At 39.4% G+C, this 26,711-nt stretch overlaps 1 protein-coding gene across 1 annotated transcript in view; it reads left to right on the top strand.

The window, feature by feature from the left end:
- Positions 1–6,322: 6,322 nt before the first annotated feature.
- The window catches only part of TMEM47 (transmembrane protein 47), a 29,042-nt gene continuing 8,653 nt past the window's right edge, over positions 6,323–26,711 (top strand). Inside the window, exons 1-2 of the mRNA XM_058535620.1 lie at positions 6,323–6,779; positions 21,968–22,108. Of these exons, the coding sequence (XP_058391603.1) occupies positions 6,554–6,779; positions 21,968–22,108 (367 nt within the window). The 5' untranslated portion in view covers positions 6,323–6,553. The remainder of the gene's footprint in view (positions 6,780–21,967; positions 22,109–26,711) is intronic.

The following is a 26,711-nucleotide window of genomic DNA, read 5'->3' as shown; positions in this document are numbered from 1 at the left end:
TTTTCCTGGAAATTGGTGAAGAGGCCAACATTTGCACCTAGGTTGGTTAGGGGTAGGATTGAGCATTTGACTAGATGCAGAACCAGATACAGAGAAGGACAGAAGAAGCAAGGATTTGGGAAAGGATTTTGGACTCTGAAGGATCATGAAATTAGAGATTAAAACAAAGTTTACCTAAATCTCCCAGGGACCAGAAGGCCCTAGCTGACATCTGGATTATAATAATATAATAATTATGATTCGTCCTTACCATATGCCAGACATTACACATTATATAAATAACCTCATTAATCCTCACAACTTAATGATGTAGGTATCACCCCATTTTATAAAGGAGGGAACTGAGGTTAATGGCATGCCCAAATCTGTATATTCAGTAGGTTCCAGAGTGAGTATCCTAACCTCGGTCTGGCTGAATCAAAAGCACTTCCCATTCTTGTTTACCGAAGACCAAATAGCTTGAGACGGGGAAAATGTGAAACAGGTAGGCTAAGGAAGAGTTGCAAGAAAATGATTCAGGAAATGACAAAAAGCACTAATCTTCATATTGTTCTGATACTCCCACCTATATTTGTTTGGACCTGAATGAGCTCACATTTCGAATTTTGACAGACTGCTGACGAATTGTGCAGTACTACTCACTCATTTTACAGACAAATTTTAAAAGGTGAAATCTAGAGGTGAGAGCTACACTGAAATACAATTCTTAAGAGGATCTTTTTTCCACTAGCCTCAATCCCCTAGCATTGCTGACATTTAACACCACCTTTTGGAAATTCCAGAGAGTAATGCTTAGCTGCATTCTTCTCCTTGGAAGTGTGAGTATAGATTGCTCCAGTTATCCTTTCTACTTAATCCTTTTTAAATTTCAGCCTGTTCTTCAATTAACTTTGAGCCATCACTATACTTGAGATGTATGAATTTTGGGATTCATTTTTTTCCCATTGTGAATGTTAGTCCTTCACAAAGGAGGAGAGGGATTCACTTTCTAATGAAAGAGAACTTTCTTACACTATAGACATAGTCCCTATTAGGAGAACACTTGGGAAGGACCCCCAGCAATAACAATTTTGAGACTGTCTATATTACGAAAAATAAGCACAAGGGAGAGAATACAACAGTGTCCATCAGCATGGATGAAACTATTTTTGCAATGACACTGCTCCAGTCTCATTTGGGAAGTGGGAGTTCTAAGCAGGCATTTCTTAGAATTTTTCCATTAGTCACAAGTGTCTCCATTCAAATGGCCAAAGGTAAAAGGTCTCTACAACTCACCAAGAAGTGCACAAAATGGCTTTAGACTAAAATATAAAGTCACAGAGGAAGCTTAGCTAAAAAGCTCCAAACAGAGCAATGGAAGGGGTGAGCAATTTCCCAGGACGATTCCTGATGATGATGATTCCATCTCTACTCTAACTTCCCTTGGCCTGTGTTTAAGTCAACACCTAAGTCGTGATTCAACACTAATTCCCTTCAAGCTCCACCAAGCATCAACTAAACCTGCTCATCCTACCAAAGTATTCAACTATTCAGGGTAACCACTTCTGAGGCTTCTAGTGTTCCATTATCAATTTAGTCCTCAAGCATGGGGCACGCAGGAGAGATGTAGAAAAGACGTATCATGCTAATGGCAGCCAAGGATAACTGAAATGCCACCAGGATGAGAATATGTTGCTAGGCCTGCACTTGCTTCAGGGTAACCAGAAGATTCAGCTTACAGTTGTAGCAGCAAAGAAACAAAAAGTAAAAATGCAGTCATGAGGTGCTTGAAGTGCTTACACCTGGTCATTCCTCCACAAAGCTATAAGTGAGTACAAATAAAATATAAATATAAAGGAAGATTTGTGCCTATAAGTGATTGTTATTAAGGAAACAGACGCTTGAAAAAGATGGAAAAGACATCTAGACTTAGTCCCACTGGGAATATTCCAATTTTCCCTGTATTCCTGCTTCCTGGGCATGTGACACACTTCTTTCATTACAATAAAAATATTTATTTTAAAACTAATCATCCTTCAACTCCAGTGGCCTCTTGTGTTTTCACTTCCATGATTTATTTCCTTTCTTTGTGGATGAGTAAATTATTATGGTCATAGTTACTACTACAAAACAACAATTAACTTGGAATCAAAACATCAACACAATGTGAATAGTGAATGTGCTATTATTGCCTTAAATCTAACTGTTCAACCATATCGTACATTTTTAAATCGGAAAAGAGACTAGAAAATGACGGAATTTAGTTTTTTGGATGTGGAATTCTTCATTTTTATCAATGTTCTTTTTTTTTAAAAAAGCAGAAATATCAATTATTAGTCACAATTATTTGAGATAACTCTAAGCCAAGAATTTTGCCACAATGTAACAAGAAATCTCAATAATGTAATACAGAATACTCTGTAACCTGGAACTCTCTTGGACCTTACTAATTATCATAAATAGCAGGCAGGCCTCATTATATTATGGTTTCATTCGCATCAGAATCCTTCTAGCATGGACCTCAAGAATGGAGTTATAGTTAAGAGAATAAACCACTCAAGTATTTTTCATTTCTAATTTCTAAAATATTTTGCCAACGTTATTGTCTGTTACTCTGGAAAAACAGTTGGTGGATATTTCTAATCTTTTAATGATTGCTTCATCGTTTTCCCCTCCATTCTATTTCTTCCTCTCTGAGAACAAACAGGTTTAACCAGTGCACATCTGGATGTGATCTCAGTGCTGAAAGTCCACAGTGTAGGAAGTCCTTTCCAGGATCTGGGAAGAAAAGCATGACTCAAAGAGCGGAGCCAAATGGCTCTGTCCCTGATGGACAGAGCCTACTCTATGTGGATGGTGACCCGGATTCAGAAAAACTGGGCGAGACCTCCCCACTGCCTACCGAAAGAAGGCGCACAGGGTTGACATTGACCAGAGGCTGCTGTGACAGTGACAAGATTAGTGGCTTGAACAATGTATGAAATTTGCTGGGCTCATTCCTGAAAACAGTAAATTATCTTTCCCTTCCTAACTAAGTCCCCTCTGGCTTATTCCAAACGACTGAACCTTAGTAGTTGTACATTTCAACCGCTAAAGAAACGTAGAGATGGTGCCCTTCCTGACAGACTGTGAGCTGACAGGGTAACATTAATTCCTCTTGATTCTTTTAAGACATATTCAAAGTCTGGAATGTGCTCCTCCTCCTCATCTCTCCCACACCCTCCACCTCCCATCATGACACTTTTCCACTTTTCTGATGAATCCTTTCCATCAGACCTCACTTCTCACATTGCTGCCCCATTTTTCTGGCCTGACTGATTAAAGCGTGGAGCTGATCTTTTCCTTTACGTTAAGGTCTAGCGAATGACTCCTTCCTGCCTTTCACTGGCTACACAACTCACGCAAAGTCACATATCAGAGTTCTGTGACTCCAATTTTCATGGAGCTCTTGTACCGTGGGATACAGTAAGCCTATGCCCCCCTGAGGTCCACGGATAGGGGTGACAATGGTAACACGGTACCCCAGGCTAGGCTCAGGTGAAAGAGGGCGCCTCTGGCCTTTGTGTGACGCTATAGTGCAGGGCCAACAATGTCATCAAAGTCATCACTTCTAAGAGATCTCTAGTAAATTCTCCTGACCTAGGGACTCTAACGTCACAATTCAATGTAGGCCCATATCATTTCTCAGATATGAGTCTATTTCAATCCTTGTTTCTACCCTCCTCCTACACACACACACATACACACACTCCTTAGTTGTCACCTCCCACCCCTCCCACTTCCAGCCAGATACTTCTTTTTTTGTAGGTTTTCATCCAATGTTTACTAATTGTTGGAATCCCCTGCTCTATTTTTTCCATCTTTAGGGTAAATTCAGGTCCACCATGCCTTATATAAAACCTTTAGGGTTAGCTGTGTTGAGGAATTCAGTCTTTTTCAGATTTTTGAAGGATACTATTGCACATGTTTATTCACACTAAGTGGGATAAACCAAAACCATAAATAGCCTCACATCAGTTTGAAATTGGTTTTTCCACCAAATGAGTTTGCTACAACCTTATGAAAAGAAAAAAGAATACTTTTGTTTTAAGAGCTTTTTATATTTTGAAAGCGAGGATTAAGGATAGTTGATCTGTATTATGTTGTGCAAGTTCTAGAAATGATTAACAAAGGAATGAAGTATTTTAGGAGAATTTGGCTTTTTGGTTAAAAATAGCTTATTTTTCTAATTTTGGAGACAATACAGAGACAATTTTATAGGTAGTACAAAGAAGGATGGAGTCACTCAAGTAAACAGTTGAGAACAAGCCAGAAAAATGAAGCAAAATGAGTGGGGGTAGAGGTGAGGGCTAGGGTAGGGTAGAGGAAGAAGAAAGCCTGAATTAGAGGGAACAAAGATAAATATTGGCTGACTGCAAATGGAACTTATTAAAAGGGCAGGTGATAGAATTTGGAGAAAAAAGATTTCTTTATAATTTTGAGGTCATAGTCAAGAAATTTTCTTAAACATTATTTTCAAATGTACATTATAAACCCATGAACATAAATCCAGGTAGAAGAAAAATATCACTAGCCTGGTCGTCCCTATGAATCGTCCAGGTTTTTAATTTTTCAGTGTTCCATTAGGAATTGTTTTCAAGGAAAAGCACTTAGGCTTCTATCTCCTTGGAAGGTTGGGAGGCCAAGGAGCCTGTTGGAAGTTGGAGGTCAAGAAGCTCCGAGTGCTCTAGGCATTCTTTACTAAGGGCAGTAAATTTCCAAATGTAAGAAAACCCTAGGTTTTTATTTCACATTGGGTTGGTTCTTATTCTCAAGTCATTTGACACTAACTCGATTGTTTCTTACACTCAAAATGTTGCTTCCATCAAAATGTAGTCAGCTCTATGGAAAGATGTGGTTAGAAGGAAAGAAATTATCAACAAAACGTATGAAATCCTGCAAGGTTGAGGACAGTGTTTCATTAAAAGAGAGAAGGCATTTCCTCCATTCTTCAGATCTTAACCACTATTTTGGGTTTCTCACCAAATTTTACAGATGGTGAAGGATCTGGGAACACCCCCAACCCCAATGATCTATTCAATAAATAGTTTCTTTTATAGGAAAAATGGAAAGTAGTCAGAGATAACGAGACAGATAACCCGCCAATTACAAGCTGAACTAGCCAATTACAGAATTGCAAATTCACTTTCAAGGCGTGTTTATTCCTCGTACAGAAAAAATAGAGCGTTTTCTTAACAACAGGGCCAAGGTCATATTGGGCTGAGTCCTTAGCTCGGAGCGCACAGTAGGTGCTCAATAAATACGTGTAGATTGATTACTTCAAGTTATGCCACTTTTCCTATGCGACGCCCTGGGCTAGGTATTGTGGGGCACAAGAGCAGGTTAATGCCCAGGGAGGAATTCTGACCTAACTTGACATAGTGCAAGTTAGCCTAATGAATAAAGGTTTTAGCCAACACGCAATCAAAGGAACAGAGCAGCGGGGAAGCAAGTAAGGTTTACTTCACATTTTGCGGGAGCTTTCATTCCCATTTTAGCGTCTGCGTTCCCTAAGCAATCGCCCTTCATAGGGGGCGCAAAAGGAGGCGAGCCCAGAGAACAGAAGCGGCAGCAAGCTTGAGGGGAAAGTTCGAAAATAGGGAAAACTGGGGGGTTCCTGGGTCCGAGACTGGGTCCGTCCTGGGTTTGAAGAGGACGAAATGCTTTTGGTCACTTTTTCTCCTCCTTCCTCCAAATCTCCCAGGATGAGAAACTGGCGGGGCGCGGGGTCGGGGGTGTTAGGGGGTGTTACATCACTGAGAGAGAGAAAACCTCTCCTTGCGCCAATGGCCACAGCCCAGGAAACCTACGAATCCACAGCTGACGCCTTCTAGAAAAGGACCCACCCCAGCTCGCTAAGAAAAGGAAACCCACGTGACAGCAAGGGGTGGGGGCGGGAAGCAAGGCGACCCCAGAGCAAGCTCGGACAGGGGTGGGGCCAGGGGCCCGGCAGCTTCGAGGAATTGCCGCGCGCAGCTGGTCCGGGGCAGAGGGCTCGCACTGGACTCCGCGCCCGGCGGGCACGCGGAGGGAGGACCAGCTCCGTGCGCGCCGCGCATCGGGGGCAGAGAGGGGGATCCGCTCCGCGCGCGAGCCGGGCAGGGGCGGGGCGGGGCGAGGCGAGTTCGAGCCTCTCGCTCCGGGAGCCAGGAGCCAGAGCTTGACACCGCCCGGGTGCGGACCCGCCACCCCTCCCAGCTCGGCACCGCCTCCCGCAGCCCGGGGAGGGGCCGGGGCGGAGCCAGCCGGTCCACGCCGGGGCGGGGCGGGCGCGGGCAGAACGCGGCTCGGGGCCGGCGGCGAAGGTCCGCGGCGGGATCGGCGTGGCCGCGGCTGCCGACGCCCCCCACCCCGGCCGGCCGTCCCCGCAGACCCACCTGCGCGGCGCGGCGGGAGGCGCGCGGAGCCCCGAAAGAGCGAGTCTTCGCGCGCGGCGGCTCGGCTGCTTCCCTCCAAGGGGGTCGGGCTCCCCGCTCTCCGGACCCGCCTGCCGTCCTCGCCTCCGGCGGGGCCGGCCGGCTGCGGCGCCCGGGGCATGGCTTCGGCGGGCAGCGGCATGGAGGAGGTGCGCGTGTCGGTGCTGACCCCGCTGAAGCTGGTCGGGCTGGTGTGCATCTTCCTGGCGCTGTGTCTGGACCTGGGGGCCGTGCTGAGCCCGGCCTGGGTCACGGCCGACCACCAGTACTACCTGTCCCTGTGGGAGTCCTGCCGGAAACCCGCCAGCTTGGACCGCTGGCACTGCGAGTCCACGCTCAGCAGCGGTGAGGGCCCGGCGCGCGCGACCCCTGCCTCCCGCCCCGGACTGCCCCGCGCCCCACGGCCAGGACAGCCGCCTCCTCTCCCCGTCACCTTCTGTGTCCCCTACCCTCGCCCGCCCCGCTGCATCCCGGCCCTCCGCGGACCCTCGGGCTCCAGCCGCTCCCTGATGTCCACCCCTCTCCTCTCCCCGGTCCTGGGCTCTGGACCCAGTGCGACGTCCCACGCCCTCTCCTCCCGTGGCCATTCCTCGGGCTCTAGAGTAACACGTATGCTATTTTGGGTAATTGTTATCATTTAAGGCGAGAACCATGTGGCTGTGTTAAAAATGCAACGCCTTCCACATCCCCGTTAAAAAAGAGACACGCAAAAACGCCCCAACTTCACGAAGATGCTGTGGGTTCTCGGCTCGGGCTTCCCCACTTTCTTCTCTCTGAAGGGGGATTTGCCTGAGTTGATGTCTTAGTGCCCACGGTTCTGGCTGGTCTACTCCACTTTATCTGGGTTTCCCCAGTGAGTTTCGGTTTGGGTTTTATTTCCTTAAATTTTCGAGGGATGTGGGGAGTTGGGCGAGGGACAAGCTTCATTTCCTTTCCTTTTTTGGTGACACCGTCGTTGGTTGTGAGTTGCCCTTCCTTCTCTCCCACTCCAAATCCCTCCTCTCTCCTCCATACCTTTCTTTCTCTTCTCCATGAGCTACTCACAGATGCCTGGAAAGTTGTGGCTTATTCAGCCAGCACTGGAAACTGCAAATGGATGGTGTGGAGGATGGAGAAGTAGGTAGTCACTGGGGCTAACAGCCCCAGGGGGGCTTTACTCTCTCGACCCCCAGTTGCCTTCCCCTGCGCCCCAGTTATGCCTTTAGAAGAAATCCGCTAACTTCAGATTTCTTGTTGCAAACCCTTTTCCTTGCTAATCTTGATTCTTCAGCTGCTGGTGTCAGTGCAGAGAAAGGGGAATGAATATAGGAAGAGGACCTGCCCGTGATTTTACACACTTACACACACACACGCACCCCTGAGAACCTCATTAAATTTCTTCATGACAGTTTCATGTCTTTTCTAGGACTATTTATAAAGCTTTGCTGGAAACGTTTCAAGTTCCAAGAAAGTTAAAATAGCACAAAAAGCCACAAAATTCTGATTTACTTTTGTGTTTAGTTTCTTGTTATAAGAGAGATTAGTTCACTTGGTTAAGTTCTGTCCATAAATTTGATTTTCTGTTTACAAAAGGCTTTTTCTTTGATATTACCTCAAAATTCCCATTGAAGGCTTTCGTCTTTGTTGCTTAATTCACTGTGGAGGGGACTGGTTGGCAGCAGGAGGTCAACATTTAGGTCTTTTAATTCTTTCAGGGTTTGTTGTTTACAACTAAAGATAAAATAAATCGGTGAAATGCCTTTCTTCAGTAACCAGGGGATCCAAATAAACTTGGGAGAAAATATCTTTTCTTACCCCTTTCCAATAGAAATGGAAATTTATGTAGGAATGCCAGCTTCAGCATGTCTCCTTAGCAACGTGAATCTTTTGCCCCTTTCTCACTGTCTCCTGAAATAATAGCCTCCTGATTGCATAAAGACTTTTCAAGATAGGTTAGAGAAGCCAGCTTCAGCTCCCATTTTCTTTTCAGGCCCCTATCCTTTTCTCTTGGCCAGGAATGTGGGTAGTGGGGAGAAGCCAGCTTGAGTTTGTTGAGCGGTATGCAGTGTTTGCTAATCTTTCCTTAATTGCCTCCATACTCATTTATCGCAGCTTTTTGTCCTCTCTAGGCAAGGAAATAGGGAGACAGGAGCTTAATGCAAATACAGTGATAATAGGACTCTGCAAGGTAAAAATCAGAGGCAGTCACAGTTTCTGATGTTTGCCCGTTTATCTACCCTTTTGCTGAAACTCATACCCCAGCATTTATTTCTATTTCAGTTCCGGAAAATGAGCTTTAGTTTTATTTTGCTTAAAAAATAATTTTCATCCCAGAAAGAGTATAGTTCGTAAGCAAATGGAGGGGAGGCACATGGAGATGGTTTTGTTTGAGGCTGTCTGGAAGAAGTTCTTGACTCTCTTTATGTAGTAGCAGGTCATGTTTCCTCTCCTGGGTGGTAGGGGGCTGTGGGAGGCAAGGCAACAAAATGTGGAAAATTGCTCTGTCTCCCCACTTTGCAAAATGTGCTTTCTTAAAATGTTCCATGGACTGGAAGCTTCTATCCACCAGTGTTTTGAAATGAAGGGGGACGCTTGAATTGAAACGAGCAATGCTTTTCTTGCCTGTTCCAAAAGGCAGGCAGCTTTTCTCAGTCTGTTTGCTGTGTGGAGTAGCAGCAAGCCGGGAGGGAAATGTCTTCTCTGAAGGTTTTGAGAGATCCACTTCATTGTCTCTCGAAGTGAATTACCTCAGGAGGAACCACCAAGGACAGTTTTACTGAAGGCTCTTCACCTGGATCTTCAGGGCTTAATTAAAAACCTTTGTCTTAATTAGAATTAAAACTGCTGTGAAAAGGCAAGCTTGTATTTACAGAAGGGAAATTTCAGGAATGTTTCTACTGACGACAATATGTCCTACTTAGGCCCAGTGCCTACAGAAACTTTCCCCGCAGCCATTATTTTTAAAGCTGCATTTTAATTTTGGTACCAAATATGCGTTTGCTGCTTATAACCTGTTTTATGGTTTTGAGCGAAAGCAGAACCATGCCTTTTGTGTCCTGGTGTATTGAAGGTTGCCTCAGCACTTCTAGTACAAACCAGTAAACCGGGTGTCAGTCAACTGTAATGCTTTTCTCTGGTGTCCCAATTCAGGGTGTTAGGGACAGCCCGGGCATTCATCTTAAGCTATAAGTTTTCCAAAAAGACAAGAAAACAGCTAATTGTCATTCACAGTGGAAACAGAAAAAAAAAGTATGCTTGTTAGGAAGTTTTAGAATAGGTAGTACTCACATGGCTGCCAGCCACTGAATTTCTAAGGATAGTTTTCCCTACTACTGATTTGGCAGCCTTTTAATAAATCTTTAGTCTTGTTCTTAAAAAAATGATAGTAATGTTTTAGACTTCTGCTTAGTCACATTTAGTTTTGATCACTTTTTTTTAGAATGTGGTTGTTAGGGTTTCCCAGCCATAGCGTTACAAAAGAATTCTTAGTGCAAATTGGGTTACTCAAGTGTATACAGAATGCTGACACTCTGAACTCAACATCAGACCTGCTGTATAACCTCTAGGGTGGTTTTACGTTTCTTTTTTAAAATTTATAAATATTTAGATATTTTATATAAAGCAGATTACTTTTTTGATGTCTGTGTGATTTATTGACTAAGTGAAAAGCCAGGACATACAGATGGCCAAATGAACACATTTTACTAAGAGTAATTTTGGGATATAACAAGTGCATTTATCCGTCTTTGCATCCACAAAATCTATCCATCTTTGCATTCACAAAATCTATCCATCTTTTCCATCCACAAAATACTCGATCAAATAGTTAGTGCCTTTTTCAAGGAATATTGTTAACATCATTCGTGCACTGTCCTAAAAATAGCTGCATTTGTAACATGAGTCACTGGCAGTTTTGAAATGGCAGTGTACCGTATGCTAATAACAGGTGAATATTATTTTCAGTTGACAAGTGGTTCTTTTAAGAGTACTTTATATGTAGCTCACTTTTTTTTAACTGTATTGTAAAAATCCTCTTTAAAAGGCATTGTAGGAAAACCTGTCTTAGGTAGTAGTTTAAGATAATTCCAACTGCCTAAACACTGCAAGTCTTAGAAAATCTGAGATACAGTGATTCTGAGTTTAGACGTGTATCATCTGTGCATATTTTGAATCCGTACCTTAATTGGAAAACAGAATTTCACTGGGAAACCTCACAGTATGATTTACTCCAGGGAAGGTTCAGCTTGTTACTTGAAATGAGTTGATATTGACGCATGTTTACAAATAACTCAGCAAGCCTGCAGGTCAGACAGTTATACCCTCTTCTGGCTTCCTGAAAAAGAACATAAGTAGAACAAATGCAGTTTTATTTAACCTGCACAGCATAGATGGGTGGAAAATTACACAGAGTAGCACTTAGTACCAAAACTTTCTCAATAGAAATAAGTTATACTTATTTCAAGATCTTCATGATGACTTTCTTTTAATATCTCCTAAGATTCTCAAGTTCTCCAGATTGACTTTTACAAAGGACATTTTAATTTGTGGGCAGATATAATTCCTCTTTTGCTCACATTTGTAGAATGATTGTAGTCTCCAGGGAGCCATTTAGATCAATCTTCGTCAGCTAAGGGATTTGATGGGCGTGTGAGAAGCCTGGTCTTTCATAAAACATTTCAAAACAAAACCAAAACAAACAAAAGCATATCTCAAGCAATAGATTTTGCCTGCTGTCAGGAATTTCAAGTTTCTGTTTAATAGTAAGACCACTTAGCGAGACCATAGATTATCCAGTGCTACTAGATATGATATATTAGTGAAAAGGATTGTAGATGCTTCAGAATAAGTCCCTGGAATACATTACCCAAATACCACAGTAAACTTCTATATGAACTATGCTAAATTATAATATAATCCTGTAGGGGGGCAGAGTAGTGTTGTGGAGACTACATTAGGCTTTTGATTCAAACTGCTCTGAACTTGGCCATTCACCAGTCATGCGACCTCGTACAACTTACTTAACGTCTTCAAATGGTTTGTCATGGAGATTAAATATACAAAAGTACCTGCTCATTAGGGTTGTGTTTCTTCCTTATTAAATATACAGAAAAACAAAGCAAAGAGAGTTTTTTTTTTAATAATTGAGGACTTTTTTCTCCTTAAGTGGTAAACTTCCTTTGCGTTGAATAATGAAGTGCGTGTGTTGTTAGTTTCAAATTTAAATTTTGGACATGCGTTACCTAGCATTTAACAATGCTCTTGGTAGGTTATGATCACAAAACTGTTATCTAATTTTATTTTCTACTATTGCAGGCCAGACATGTCAGTTATTCCCAATGTCACAATAAACTTGCAAGGTAGTTAATGTTATTCCTATGTATTATTGAAGGGATTTTTGTAAGTTTACGAAGTTCTCAATCAGTGGTAGAGTTGGGTTTTTTCCAAGAGTGTTCCAGTTAATAATGATGGGAAGCAAGCCACCCCAAAAGTTAGTGGTGTAAAATAACAATCATTTTATTATGGTCATGACTTCTGTGGCTCAGGAATTCAGATAGGGCATAATGAGGATGGCTTGTCTCTGCTCCAGGATGTCTGGGGCCGGAGCTGAGGGTGACTTGAATGGCTGCGGACTGGAACGTCTGGAACTGCAGGATCCTCTTCCACACGGTTTCACTGGGTTTAGCACCTTGATGGGAGTGGCTGGGAGGCTGGACTCAGCTGGGACTGGCCTTCTAGCGTGGTGGCCTCAGGATAGCTGGACTTCTTACAGAATGAGTGCTTTTCCCCAGAGCGAGGGTCCTAAGAGAACCAGGTCCTGTCTGAACTAGCCTGGGAATCACAGAGGAGCCATATGGCCAGCCTAGATTCCAGGGGAGGAGAATTGAACTCTGCGTCTTGATGGAGTAGCAGCAAGGTCACATTGTAGTAGAGCATGTAGTATAGGAGATGCTGTTGGGCCACCTTTGCAGCATATAATCTGATGCTGGAGTCGGGCTACAAATCTGCAGTCTTACTTTATTGCCTCCAAAGAACAAAGACAACTACATAGCTTCTTTCCTTAAGAACTTTGACTCGATTATATAAATAATGTTTGGTTAGGGCAAAAACTACCCTCAACCAACACATGGCTTTAATGATTGGTCACTTGTAGAGGGTTACTTTAGATTTGAAATCAAATGAACTCAAGAACCTAACCTGTCCGCAAATAGAGAACTTTTTCCTCTCTCTATATAACCTTAGGTCATCTTTGGTTTACAGTCTCAAATGACCAAGGCTCAAACTGATTAAGAATCTGGACTATAATCTGCTACTTCATGTGGTGTGATAAAATTTTAGTCTTTTTTTAGGAAGTTTTGTATGAGTCTGTTGAGGTGGTTTGTACATGAACACTAAAATGTTGAAATCCCAGACAGGAGCCAAGTTTTGTAGTGCTAGAAAGACATTGGAGTTGCAAAGTTGTTTTTTGTTTGCTTGTTTTTCTTTATTTTAATAACATAATTTTTCTCTTGATAATTGCCCATATATTGAATCACAGAATCATAGCATATTTGGAGTAGAAAAGATTTTTAAAATAATCCTGTCCAATTAAATTTATTGCATGGGTAAGAAAAATGAGGCAAGACACAATGTTAAAGACTCAATAAAGAGATTGTATTAGCTGTGGTATTTTTGCAGGGTGAGTTTTCAAAATTTCTTCTAATAGTGCAGATAACTATCTCTTGGTGTTTGAAGGACTGTTGGATACTATCATGTGTGGAACTTTGTTTGAAGAGGTTAAGGACTACACGTGAAGTAGATGTCCACTTTTTATAGGATTGTTTATCATCCAAGATTTGATTTCACATAGAATTTAAAGAGTCTTCAAATAGACTCATATATGTTGATAAGTCTGTTAAGTTTTAGATGTTTATTATCCTCAAATTTACATTGTTAGCATGGCTAGTCCTTAAAAATCAATGAAAACTTTTTCTTTAAGTTTCTCCATGATAGGGTACTTTAACACAACTGCTTAATTTTAAATTGAAAAATAATCCCAAATGTATGTGGAAGCCAGCCATGTAATTTTCTTAAATTATTAAATGAATATAAATTTCACTAGATCCACTTATTACTGCATTCTGGCTTTATTTTTAAACAGATACATTTATGTATCAAAAGAAACTGATTTTACCTTAAGCAGAATTTCATTCTCACATGTCAAAGGCACTGACAGTTAAATCTTACCAGTCTTTTCAAAGTATCGGATTGTCTCCCTTGAAGATTAGACAAGGACACCTTTCTTTACCCCTTTTTCCTCTTATATTTGTGTGGGATTTTGAGACACTAGTACACGATCAGTTTTCTATTGTAGTCTTACCTTTGGCACCAAAGACTCCCATTAAAAACAAAACACAAAACTCGACAAAAATGAGGCATCTATGGTTCCCAAAGAACCAGGAAAAAATATCTGGGAGATCATTTTTGTCTCTACCAGCTTATTAACTATTGTGAGATTTAAAATGATAGTTTATTTATTTATTTATTTATTTTTGTGTGTGAGAAAGGTCAGCCCTGAGCTAACATTCCTGCTGATCCTCCTCTTTTTGCTGAGGAAGACCGGCTCTGAGCTAACATCTATTGCCAATCCTCCTCCTTTTTTTTCCCCCCAAAGCCCCAGTAGATAGTTGTATGTCATAGTTGCACATCTAAAATGATAGTTTAATGAGCCATGTTTCAAGGTAATGTCACAAATATTGATTCTTTTCAAAGTATATGTTTATTAGTAAAAAATGTTAAAAAATAGCAGTTGGGACCCCTGTCACATATTCTCTATGCATAAAAGGGCACACCCACAAAAGAACTCAAATTTCCATCAATGGGGGTTTTATTGCTGTCATGTTTTAAGGTCCCTAATCCAAATGTTCATCAAAATGCTGCCCTAGAGCGTTGTGAATGCAACCTGGAGTCTATTCCTAGCACCACTAGGTGACTTAAAGAAAGCTAGAAATGACCTCTCCCCTCCTTCCTATCTTCTCATGTGTACCCAAGGAGTTAACTTCATTGAAACCTATTCAGCGATTTCCTGGCAGGGAGTTGGCGTTATCCTGGTACAAAGTCAGCTAGTCAGGCTGTGTGCCAGGCACTGTGCTAGGTGGTGAGAGTAAGGTGTTGAATGAAACAAACGTTTTCTTTTAAATTAATAAAATAATATAAATGTACAAAGTGCTGTAAAGAAGGGAATGTAATTTCAATTTCTGCAGAGGGATAGAAAAAAGGATCTCATCTAAAGAAGCTTGCTAACAGGGAACTGGTTGGGAGCACTAACTTGCCAATGTTATCCCTCCGTATTTACTAAAGGGGTGTCTTAATCTTGATCGGGGGTGACTGTCTGGCTGTCTTCTGTCTTCTCTTTGATTATTATTAGCTACCCTAAACTCTTCATAAAAGCTTTTTAGTTGCTTGAGGAACGGCACCCACTCCTAGTCCTGGCGTGGGTTTTCTTCTTCCTGCTTTTCCAAATAACCAAGTTTTCCAAGTTGTAAAGTTCTTAGATTTTTTCCAAAGAGTGGAGAAGGAATGATGTTCAATGTAGCAGACTCATCACAACTTTATAGAAATACTAGGGTTAGAAATCACTATTGAGAAATATCAGTACTGATTAGATAATATTAATTACCATCAAATGCTAGTGAACACTTTCTGCTGTAGTGGTGGTAAGAAACAGCCGTCATTAGTGGTGATGGTGTCTTTCTTTTTGTCTAAATACTGAAACATGCTTTAATAGCAGGGCTCTTTGCTAAGCACTGTGTACAGTGGTCTTATTTGGGGGAAAATTACGTCATGGTATTTAGATTATAAATTGCATTTCCACCAAATTTTCTAAGATAGTATTCTGTGAAACAGTTAAAATGCTCCTTTATCTGTTAAAGAAAAAAGGATGTGTATTCTTCTAACATCAACACAAAACAACTCAAAGGGTTTCAATGAAATTGTGATGGATTGAAAATTAGTAAGCTGTCTGGCACTTTTGGACAACCAGAATTTTCCAAATATTTTGCAAAATTGATCTGCACTTCAGTCATTAGAGTTGTTGTATCACTTATTTGGGTGCTTACCTGGGGTCATTTGTGTGCTTAAAATCAAGTTGGCACTGTGCTTTTAATGTATTTTTTATCCATAAATGGGCTTAGGCCTAAAGAGGAGGACTAAATCGGATAATTGCCAGCCTGATTAACATGGGTATCTAAAGCAGATGTTTCTCTAATATCCCTCTTCACTTTGTGGAGCACAGTGCACGTAGTGTCTATATTGTTTGTCTTTTTATGAAAGACACGTAGTTGTTGGCCTTAAATATTTGTACGTGAAAATGTTAGTTTTGATATTAGTTGTTTGAAGAAAGAGGTAGTCGCTTTAATTATTGAAATTAGAGTCCAAAGTCTTCTTTGGGCCCTGTTTGTTTGTCTTCATCTCAGGGAATAGTGGAAAATTAGCGCAATGCTGATGGATTTAGGTCAGAAAGCAACTTAGCCAAGAAAACAAAGTTTAAACTCCCTCAGTAATGGTTTCAGTTTTCTACTTCATTGGCCACATGCAGACTAACTTAAGAAAGTTAAGTATTATCATTTGATACCTCCGGAAATATTTTGGCTGTTAGGTCTATAGTTACCTTCCTTGTACCAAAAAATAACAGCACCGTTGGGGTTCATTCTTCATATGTGAAGATATGACCTTACTCTCCAAACTCAGAAGTATGTAGCGTTAATCTCAAAATAAATTCTTAAATTACATTTGATGAAGATAATTAAATGTTGTAATTTCTGACAAAGTGAGCTAGTTGGGAAAAAGACATGGTCTTCAGTGAAGAGATGGATATCTTAGGGAGTGTGGCTTTGAAATGTTATTCTGTAATTGAGCTTTTTTCCCCTTAAACAAATATAAACCATCCCAGTATTTCCAATTCCTGATGATAAAATGGGATTGACAAGACTGTTTGCTTTCTGAGCTCTCACTGGTATAACTAAAATAAATTTAAATGTTTTGCTATAAATATGTCCTACGAGTGAATAAAGGGATTTAGAAGAACTGAATGTTGCCTAGGGATGAGTGAAATGATCCAGTTCATGGGGGTGAATTAGGAAGAACTTGTGGATGACTTGGGAAGCAGTGTTAAGATATAGGAAAGATCACTCTTCTCTGTTGAGTAGTGAATGATTTTGATTGCAGTTATGGATATCGTTTTGGTTTTCTTTTGGAGAATTCAAAGGTAAAATTAATAAGTGCCTGTCTAGCAAATTTGAATGTGATTATAAAAGTTATTAAAAATCAATATTTTAACTTGTGATGAGAATTAGAGAAAAGTGAGAATCATTAAAACATTAAAATCATTAAAGCATTAAAACATTAAAGCATTAGAATACATTGACGGAAGTACTCCCCATCCAAACTGTGGGAGTTGAATTTATAAGGTTAAAAATTTGTTTCTTCATTACTTTTTAATTATTTCTTATTTCCTAGAGGAGGGGGCAATTGTGTGCTCAGGAGTTTACATAACAGTAGAAGTAATCTCAGTGTATAAACAATACCTACAGAGGTAAATAAATTAGCCAGTGTTGGACAAATTAAAGGTTTTGAAATGAGATAGGTGGAGGAAAGCTTTAGGCGCTGGTGTGGTGCATTGACCTTGACTCAAAAGTGTGGAAAATGTGTCATCATTAAGATTTTGCCTTTCCTGAAAATCAGAAGTAAATTTTGCCCGTGAATTCCCTAAGGGAATGTGAATTCTGCAATTTGGCAGTTATAATGTGGCCCATAGAATTTTCATAATGCAGTGGCAATTTCAGACCAGTCACACGTATTAGACTGTAAAGTAAGTCAGCACAATTCTGCAGAATACTAAAGCATTTATAGTTGTTGGAAACTGGCGCTAGCTAATAAAAATACCTTGAAAGAGGACTTGAATTTAGTTCCTGAGTTGCATATTAATGTTGGACTTGATGTTATGACATAAGGACTGCCCAATTTTTATTCTGTAATTGCAGGGGGAATTATAATATTATATATACTCATTCCTGTTATTTTTTCCTTTTTTTTTTCTGTTGGAGAAAGCGCTAGTGGAGAAGCACATACTGATCTTAAGCGTTGGCTTCCATAGGTGCAGTTCCAATGCCTCCAGTGTGTCAGCTGTGTCAATTTTGCCAGAATACTCTTAAGTGGAACCTGGCATATACTATGGCAGCTTCATTTCAGGTTTGGTTTCCAGATCCAAAACGTTCTCCCAGCCCATTTGAGCCCTCAGAGGTTTATGGACCAAAGATGTACATTATTTCCTCAAAACTGATTATCACTTGTTCTCTCAGGTCTTAGAAACCAAACTCAGATTTCAGATCAGCTGGCCTGACATTGAACAATGACCAGTTTTAACTGTGCAGAGCACTGCTATTTGTCAACCAGTACCATGGCCACTGATGTTCTGCAGAGCTGGTTTATCGTCACTGCTCCACTACAGTATTGTTATATCCTTTACAGAAATTTGTAAAACGAATGCAGAGTAATAAATCTCTAAGGACTCTTAACACTTCATCTGACTAAATACTGTGAGGCCTATAAAATTGGGGAACTAAGATTGATATAGAAATTAACCGATTATGAGAACTTAAAATAGATAATTTTTTTGAAGAAATGGGGCTGAAAATTGAGAATTTGGTGACATTTTAATTTGTTTTGCAAACACTGAATATGGGTTAGGAAGTATTTGTGGCATGCAAACCTTCTAATGGAAAAACCATTCACGTAGAGACAAGATTTCTGGTCATTTACTATATTACTGTAAAATTGCCCAAGTCCTATGGTATATAACAAAACACTTTATATGTATATAGTCCTGTTAAATCTACATTTGGTAGATAAGTAAATATCTGCAAACACGAAGCCCAGCCTATTATTTTAATGGCCATTGGTAGGTATCTATAAAAGTATTTCTCACTTTTTTTATTCCCATATCCTAGTCTTGTTTAGTAAGAAAGAGGGAAATGGTATCAGCCTGATTGTGTAGTCCCTAACTTTAGCTCACCTGTAAGGCAGGCCCTAATATTTGGACAACGGATTCTAGCTGTTGACTGGAAGAGCCACGATGCCACACTCCCTGTTCTCAGCTCCAAAATGCCTAGTGCTGAACTTGGAAAAGTGCCCTGGGCCTCCTAGACTGTGGTAGCCATATCAAACCACTTTTTCAGCTTCCTGATTGATGTTCAGCTAGTCACCGAGTCAAAGCTTTGGTCCTGGGCAACGCGCCTGAGTGAATCATTCCAAATGGATAGCATGACAACAATCCCAAAACTTGGCACTGTCCACCAGAGATACAGCTTCAATACTTCAGTCGAAGCCCCAGCTTCTGGCCAGGATAGTGGCAGACATGGCCTAGTTATAGTCTCTCTTGGAAGTACAACAGCTTTTCTGTTTGAGCAGGCATATCTATGGTCGTGAGCTGAAGGGAAAGGTAACACTATCACAACAGTGGTGATGCTGGTGCCATGCCTTTTTGCCTTGATATCTACAGTGACTTTTTCATTAGCCACAACCCTCAGTACTAAAAACAAATACAGGACATTTAGAAGAAAAGCAGAACTGGTTGTATTCATTTACTTGTTAGAACTATTTCCTGTGCTATAAGAGGTTCCCTTCCTAATTAGGTTCTAATCCCTTTTAATGACTGTTATTCTCCTAGTGGCTTCTGTCGCATTTTATTGGTTTTCCATATGAAATAAAGTATTACTATTTTAAGGAAATTCAACATTATGTGAGGTTAGGATTTTTTGCAGTCTTCTATTGCCAAATTGGATAAGCATCACTTTGCGCTCCTGTATTACTCATTTTTCAAATTGACTTCATTATGAAATTATTGTCTGAGAGGCCTTTACCTAGAAAAAAGTTCAACATTTTAAAATGGTACATAAAGTATAGACCCAGGGGTCAGCGAACTACAGTTGGAGGGTCAAAACCAGCCCACCACGTGTTTTTGTAGATAAAGTTTTATTGGGACACAGCCTTCCCCATCTGTTTACATATTGTTTATGGCTGTTTTCACACTACATGGCAGAGGTGAGTAGTTGTAACGGAGACCATGACCCACAAAGCTGAAAATATTTACTATCTGGCCCTTTATTGGGGAAGTTTGGCAGTTTTTTTCTCTTAGTCTATCTTTACAAAATGCAAATAAATACATGTATTTTAGCTATTCTATGAGGATATCTAAAGTAGAGAAAAGTGATCAAAATTAATTCCTGTTTTATTTTGAGTTGAAAATGGAAATAGATGTGTGCCATTTTATGCATATTGGGCTACGTGAAAGAGCTTATCAGAAAAAAACAATCTATTGTACCTTTAAGATATTTTTAAATGAATGAATATTTAGTTGTATCTTGATTTAAACAAAATCGATACTTTAAGAATTCTTATTTATTTAAAATAATTTGGAGGAAGTTGCTAAAAGTAATAATCATTTTATAAAGGTAGTATTCCGACTAGAAAGTATTTGGTATAGGCTCTCTTAAAGTCTCCAGGAATTTGGTGGATGGATGGATGGGTGGATTTTTTTATTTTCTTTGTACCTCAAACACTTTGATATAATGAAAATTTGATTTATTATTCAGAAATTTCAACTTACAAGTTTTCAGAAAGATTTCTGTTATGTTCAAGTGCAATCTAATTGTGCTATGTATAAACTTTTTCAAGGAAACTTAGAGACTTCCAAATGTAAGGATTATTCTTTTGGTTTTTTAATTCAAAAGTACATGCTGTATGGAATAAAAAAGCCATAGTATGGCTGTCCTTTTAAACTCAGGTTGAAAGCCAGATATACTTTTGTTTGAAGTTATATGGCTTTGTTACAAATAGATGGCATAAAAAATGCTCTCCACTTTCTTGTTCATCTTTATAGTTTAAGAAGTGTAGATTTGTTCTGTTTTCCCCTTGTTTGTTTGTTTTGTTTCCTGAATGCAATGCGAGTTCTAGTTCAGGGCCAGTTACATATCCAGAATTTATTAGGAGGAGAGGACGTGGAAGAGGACGCTTGAGGCAGGGGTGTATAAGTATAAATAAAAGAAGAAAATCTTAGAGTATTGTAGATTCCTCCACTCATCCCTTCTCCTACAGTGGCAAAGAGTGCACTTTGGAAGCTTTCTGCAGGGATAATTTCAGAGTGCAGCATCAAAATATCATGAGTTCTTGACTTTGGATAGATTACATTGCAATTTAACCATGGATTAAAGTCTATTTTTATTTCCTGCACATACATTAAAGTGAGGGCCAGAAGAGGCAGCCTGGGACTTCCGAACAACCCCCGCCGAAGAGTGTTCTCCATAGTATCATTTTCTGTGATGCTTCCTAAGCTAGATAGTGCTTTCATGTATTCACTTTGCTGCTTCTTAGAGAACATTTTACTCTTCTTATGGAATGGAAAATGGGCCAGTTTTCTGTCATACTATTTCTACATCTTTATTTTATAAGAAATGACAAATGCATTTCAGTGAGGTTTACATTTCCCTCAGGGCATGGGAGAGTCTTAAAGTATCCGTGTACAGAGGCCTGCACATAGTAACTGGTCAATATATGCTTGCTGTTTCCATGTGTGAATGAAGAAAGGGGCCGAGCAGCCATTCAGAGTCCATTCTGGCTCCCTGGGAATACTTAATTTCAGAAACCATCCCCGTGGTGGTAAATACAACTGTAAAATTAGAATGAAATGAAAGAGAGGAGGGAAAAAAAACAAACAACTACAAATCCTCCTGATGCAAATTTGCTGCAGGAGTTGTTTTAGTGAAGGGGAGGGGGAGAAAGGCAAATAAAAACTTGGGGTTTTTTTTGTGCAGAGAAGGAAGGCTTTCCAAGAAAGGACAGCGATAAAAAATAAAAAAGAATGTACTCTGCCACACGCAAAAACATGGATGAATATCAGAGACATAAAAGCCAGACACAAGATAAATATCACAGATTTAAAAACCAGACAAAGAAGAGTCCATACCATTTATATAAAGTTTAAGAACAAGCAAAACAAATCCATGGTGATAGATGTCCGTCAGTAGCCTGGGTAGGAGGGTGATTATTGACTGGGGAGGGGCTCAAGGAGACCTTCTGTGTGATGGAAATGTTCTATATCTTATTCTGGGTGTATACATATATATATACATGAGTGTATAAATATATATAAAAATTCATCAAGTTCTCTACTTTCTATACCTAAGATTTATGAACTTTATAGCTCAATAGAAAAGTAATAATAATAATGATAATAGGTCCTGGGGGGGCACCAACTTTAGCATGAATGCTTAATAGAGTCCTTGGAAGAAAAGCATGGTAAACTCTGGGTCTAAAAACTCTGCTGAGCTTGACATAGGAGACTTTTCTGTATAAAGACATTTATAGTAATTTTTGTTGCAAAACATTTTGAATCTCAAGGGTTGCTTAGCATGCGGTAAAATCACGTCTATTTAGCTGCAGCAAGGTGGAGGCTGCTGAGGGTAGGTCTGTTTTTGAGGACTTCCTGCTTAAAAGCAGTGCCTTTCTCTCTTTCTTTGCAGATTGGCAGATTGCTACTTTGGCTTTACTCCTGGGCGGTGCTGCCATCATTCTCATTGCGTTCCTGGTGGGTTTGATTTCTATCTGCGTGGGATCTCGAAGGCGCTTCTACAGACCTGTTGCTGTCATGCTTTTTGCAGCAGGTAAATATATTCATTACTTTCAAACCGGTATTAAAGTTCCTTGAACCTTTCTACCATCCTCCCTTCTGCGGAAGCAGTATGTGGTTGCTGCATTACATAGTAATTGAGAGGCGTTTGCTATATTTTAAGGTAAATTGGCTAAAGGTTTATCATATTATCAGTTTTCAGTGTATTAAGCATTTCACAGAGCACAATGGCAATTTCTAAACTTCTAACTAAAACATGAATAAATAATAGTTCTCGACAAGGCTGTTGCCTTAGGAATTGCTGCAGATATATTTACCAACAGTCTTGCTTCACATCCAGTTTTTTTTCCCTCCTTTTACTGCCCCGTTGGTGATCTTAAGGCAACATTATTTTTTCTGACATGAATCTGAAAAGAAATTCCAACATATGTACCCTTAAAGGTATAAATCTGTTTGGAAATAAAGGTGGTTAGACTGAAAAATCATAATGTCTAACTTGAACCATCAGGCGATTCAATTATCTGAGGTCAGTGGCATATTCATTAATTTAACAACCATCGTTCTATGAGGCACAGCTTGGATTAAATATCAACCGAGGTAAAAGGGAGGTTTTACTAAAAGTCAGGGAGCTGTTTAGAAAAGGGACTTCCAAGACTAAAAGCCCAGCACATTATTTTATTATGTGTTTTAATTTTCATTTATAAGAATAGCCTTGGATATATTGTTCTTTTTGACTCAAACTGAAATTTTCTTGTGGTGCCTTCAATTTACCCTGTCAGTCACATCTGATTTGCAGACGGCACAATAAGCCCCTGTGACTGTCAATAATGAAGGCACTGACAGAACCATCTAGGCTGTTAGATGGATTTTTTAAAGCTGTTTAAAGATGGGAATAGATGAAATTTCTCAGGATTTGAAGGGTAGTGTAATTAAAAACATAAAATCAGAAGTGTTCTGCTGCCCCCTGCTGTTTGTGTTTATCTACTTATACCCTGAAGACGGGACAGAATGTAGTTGTCATCAAAACGAAGGTCCAAATGGCTGAAGGACTTTAGAAGTCCATCTAATTCAAATCTCTTAAGTGACTTGCTCAAGATCACATAGTAGTTACTGGCGGACCTGGGGCTGGGAGGCTACTGAATCCTAAACTAGTGGTTCATCCACTGATAACTCCCTCACTCATTCATTCAGCTGTTTCTTGGGTGCCTATTACAGACTGAACATTGCATTAAGGCACCTGTAAAACTGGCTAAATAGCACCACAGATACTTCCTAATAGAGTAGAAAATGCTATTACAAAAAATATTTTGAACTCTTAGGCGGTGACCATAGTATCATTATTTGGCTGATCTCATGTGTAATAAAGGTCTCTATTGTGAATCGTTTAGTACAACATGAAGATTCTCCTAAAGATTCCATCACTATTCTCTAGTTTATTTCCTGGTTCATGGATTTACCATGGCTCTTTTTCAATTTTTAGAATGAAATAACTTAAATATTTTAATTGTAGTATAAGTTAGCCCTTGCAGCTAGGATTTTTTAACAAATTGATTGGAAATTGTAATAGAATTTCTTGATAAATTGTTCTGAAATGATATATCATTCTTTACAACTGGAATTATGTTTTGAATAATTTTTAGAATATTCAGATATTTCTGATTTTAGGAAGAAATAGAGATATTCTAGACAGTCTCTTATAAGAATCTAGTATTATTGTGCTACCTAGTTACTATCCCATTTAGCCTTTAACTTACCACATAAATGGCATATGCAGAATCAATAAAAAAATCCGTTGTTTATAGCACCTATTATAAACATTCTTAGAAGAACAGCTGGAAGTTTCCAGTTTTTTAAAAAAGTTCTGTATGTTTTTCCAAGTATAGCAAAATTTATGAAAATGTGAAACTAAGTACTGGTGGTAACAGAAAATATACTTAAATGAACATGAGTTAAAGGTAATGGGTTTGGTGAAAATAAAGATTTTGATTTAGCTCTAGCTACCACAAATATTAGTAAATTATAAAATAATGAAAGGAATCCCTACAGCAATATTCATATAGCGTTATTCTATCCTCTGAGACCTAAAATCAGCATTATACTGCTATAAAAATGTACATGTGCTGAGATTTAATTTTACTCATTCTCTTTTGACACTGTGCTTATGGGAACTTTTTTGAAATAACCAGTAATTTAGTGTTCACTTTGGATATAAGCAAGGTAAAACTTCCTGGTTATTTGAAATATGTCTTGAAGAGGTTTCTCTTTCCCATCTGCAAAAGCCATGAGAGAGCGGCCTGTAACAGATTTCTCGGAAACATATTCATTACACATAATAATCCATTATTCATTTGGGTGTAAGATTAACAAAGTTGGAAAATCTGCCTACTTGAAACAATGCTAGATAAAATCATGGTTGTTTATTTTGCTTGCTTCTTAGTAAACATGCTTATTCTAGTGGTTGGCTTGTCTCACTTGTAATTCAATTTAGTGATTCTTTGTAAACATGTGGTTAGGGCCATTTCCCCTTTTTACTCATCTTGGTCTGCTTGAAAATGGTCTGTGTTTCTCCTCTTTTCTCAAGATGCTTTCTTCTCCAAATAATATCAAGCCTTATCTCAGTGTTCACACACACACACAGAGTAATATCTATCTCAACTGAGAACTATTCTTTCTTCTCTTCTGCTGAGACATGCAGTACATAAAATCAAGACAGACACAGCACTGCCACTTGGAAACATCTCTCCACAGGACTACATACTTACTTAATTCAGTACCATGTGCTGTGCCTGGTACTCTGAGGCACTCAATAAATAGTTGAATGATGATGGGAAGATGACTAAGGCATGTGGCTTATGACCTGATAGGGAAAAACAGGCATGTGAAAAACTAGCTAACTGTAATTCTGTGTTTCTTAAACCATTTCTCTCTCTGCAATTTATGAAGCAGCAAGTTTCACATGACCACAAAGCTAAGACCAAAACAGCTCAAAAAATTAATAGTTATAAAAATGATTTTTTCACTTATTTAACAAGTGTGTGTTGGGCACCTGTAGTATGTAACTATACTATCTTGGTGTTAGATGATATACTTTAAGGGTTTTTACTAAAAGCTGATGATTAAGTCTCAAAAAGACAGCCAAATAGATTTTAAAGGTTTTTTTATCTTCTCTTTTTCTCTGAGGTCCTTAATCTAGAGTGGGCTTGTTATCTGCTTGAATAATTGCTAGAAGAGCTAAGAGCTAGCCATCACTGCGGACCATCTAAAACATTGTCCCATGTTCCGTAACTCTCTCACTCAGTCACTGGTCTTAGAAGTCTAGACTTGAGAATAAGATGTTATCTATAATAATAATGTCGATAATAATAATAATTAACTGCACACCTACCATGTGTCACACTGCTAGACACTTGGCATATGCTATCTCTGATGTAACAATCTTAAGATCAGGTATTTATTTTCCCCATTTTATCAATGAAGAAATAGGTTCAGAAAGGTTAAGTAATTCTCCAGGGTTATCCAACTAGTAAGTTGCAGAGGCAGAGTTTCAATTCAGGGCATCTATCTGACTTGAAAGGCCAAGTAAGGATTCACGAGTCATCTTTACTTGGGTATGTATAAAAGTAGGAAAACAAGAGCAGAATCAGCCTAGAATTTTGAATTCAGCTGCCAAGTGGGTACTGCAGTTGGAGTCCATCCTATAACTCCAGTTACTCCATCTCTTGGGAGCAACACCTGAAGGAAGTCAGCAACTTGAGATGTCATAAGGACCACAGACTGATCGGTGCAGCAAGACTGAACCATAAAGACTCAGTGAAGTTAGAGGGGTTGTCTCTTTCTGGGTCCTCTTCTTTTATTGTCTGGTTTTGCAGATCTGCTTATGCCACTGGGACTTAGGGTGATTGTTTCCTTTTTTTCCCAAGGCCTTTAGTATAAATTGCAGAAAATTATCAGTCTTTTATAATTCAGATTTTAAATAACAGAATCCTCACTAATCGTATTATTAATGGTGTTTCCTTTCTGTTATATCTGCAAAAAGCCTCCTGTAAATGAATGTGTATGCAGAATGGTGACTTTTTCTTTCAGGTCCTACAACTGCTTTTTATCTCGGAGCTGTCTCTGATTAGAGGCTTCTGTTTTGCAACCCTCCTCACCATCTTGTAATACAGTGAGATGGCTGGAGGGATTTTGAGTCTAGATTTGACAGAAGAATCAGTGTCCAGCTTAGATTTCAAACTAAAAAGGAGTTTTATTCACAGATCTTTATCAATATCAAACTACCCTTTGGCTAGAACAATTTACAGTATCACTGCCAATTACTACTTTTAGTAGTTGTAGATTAAGTTAAAAAAAGAAATGAATAGCTTCCTATTAACCCTTCATGGGCAGATGTTTTTATTCTCCAAATTATCATTTCCTTTATGTAAATTCTATATTTAGGGAATTGGCTGGTAACTCCTATCAGTTCTGTCATTAAATTATCTTCGAAGTCTGTAGCTGCTTTGCATACACCATTACTGCCTTTGTTGAGGACATAACTCTTCCTCAAGTGGAACATCTCAGTTCCCAAATTTGAACTTCCCCGATTTTGTTTTATTTTTCTATGGTAACATCTGACTTAAAATGTCTATGTGACTCCT

Source organism: Diceros bicornis, chromosome X (genome assembly GCF_020826845.1).
Source record: "Diceros bicornis minor isolate mBicDic1 chromosome X, mDicBic1.mat.cur, whole genome shotgun sequence".
In the NCBI taxonomy this organism is placed as follows: domain Eukaryota; kingdom Metazoa; phylum Chordata; class Mammalia; order Perissodactyla; family Rhinocerotidae; genus Diceros; species Diceros bicornis.
Note: the sequence above shows the minus strand (reverse complement) of the source record. Positions and strands in the feature narration are given on the sequence as shown.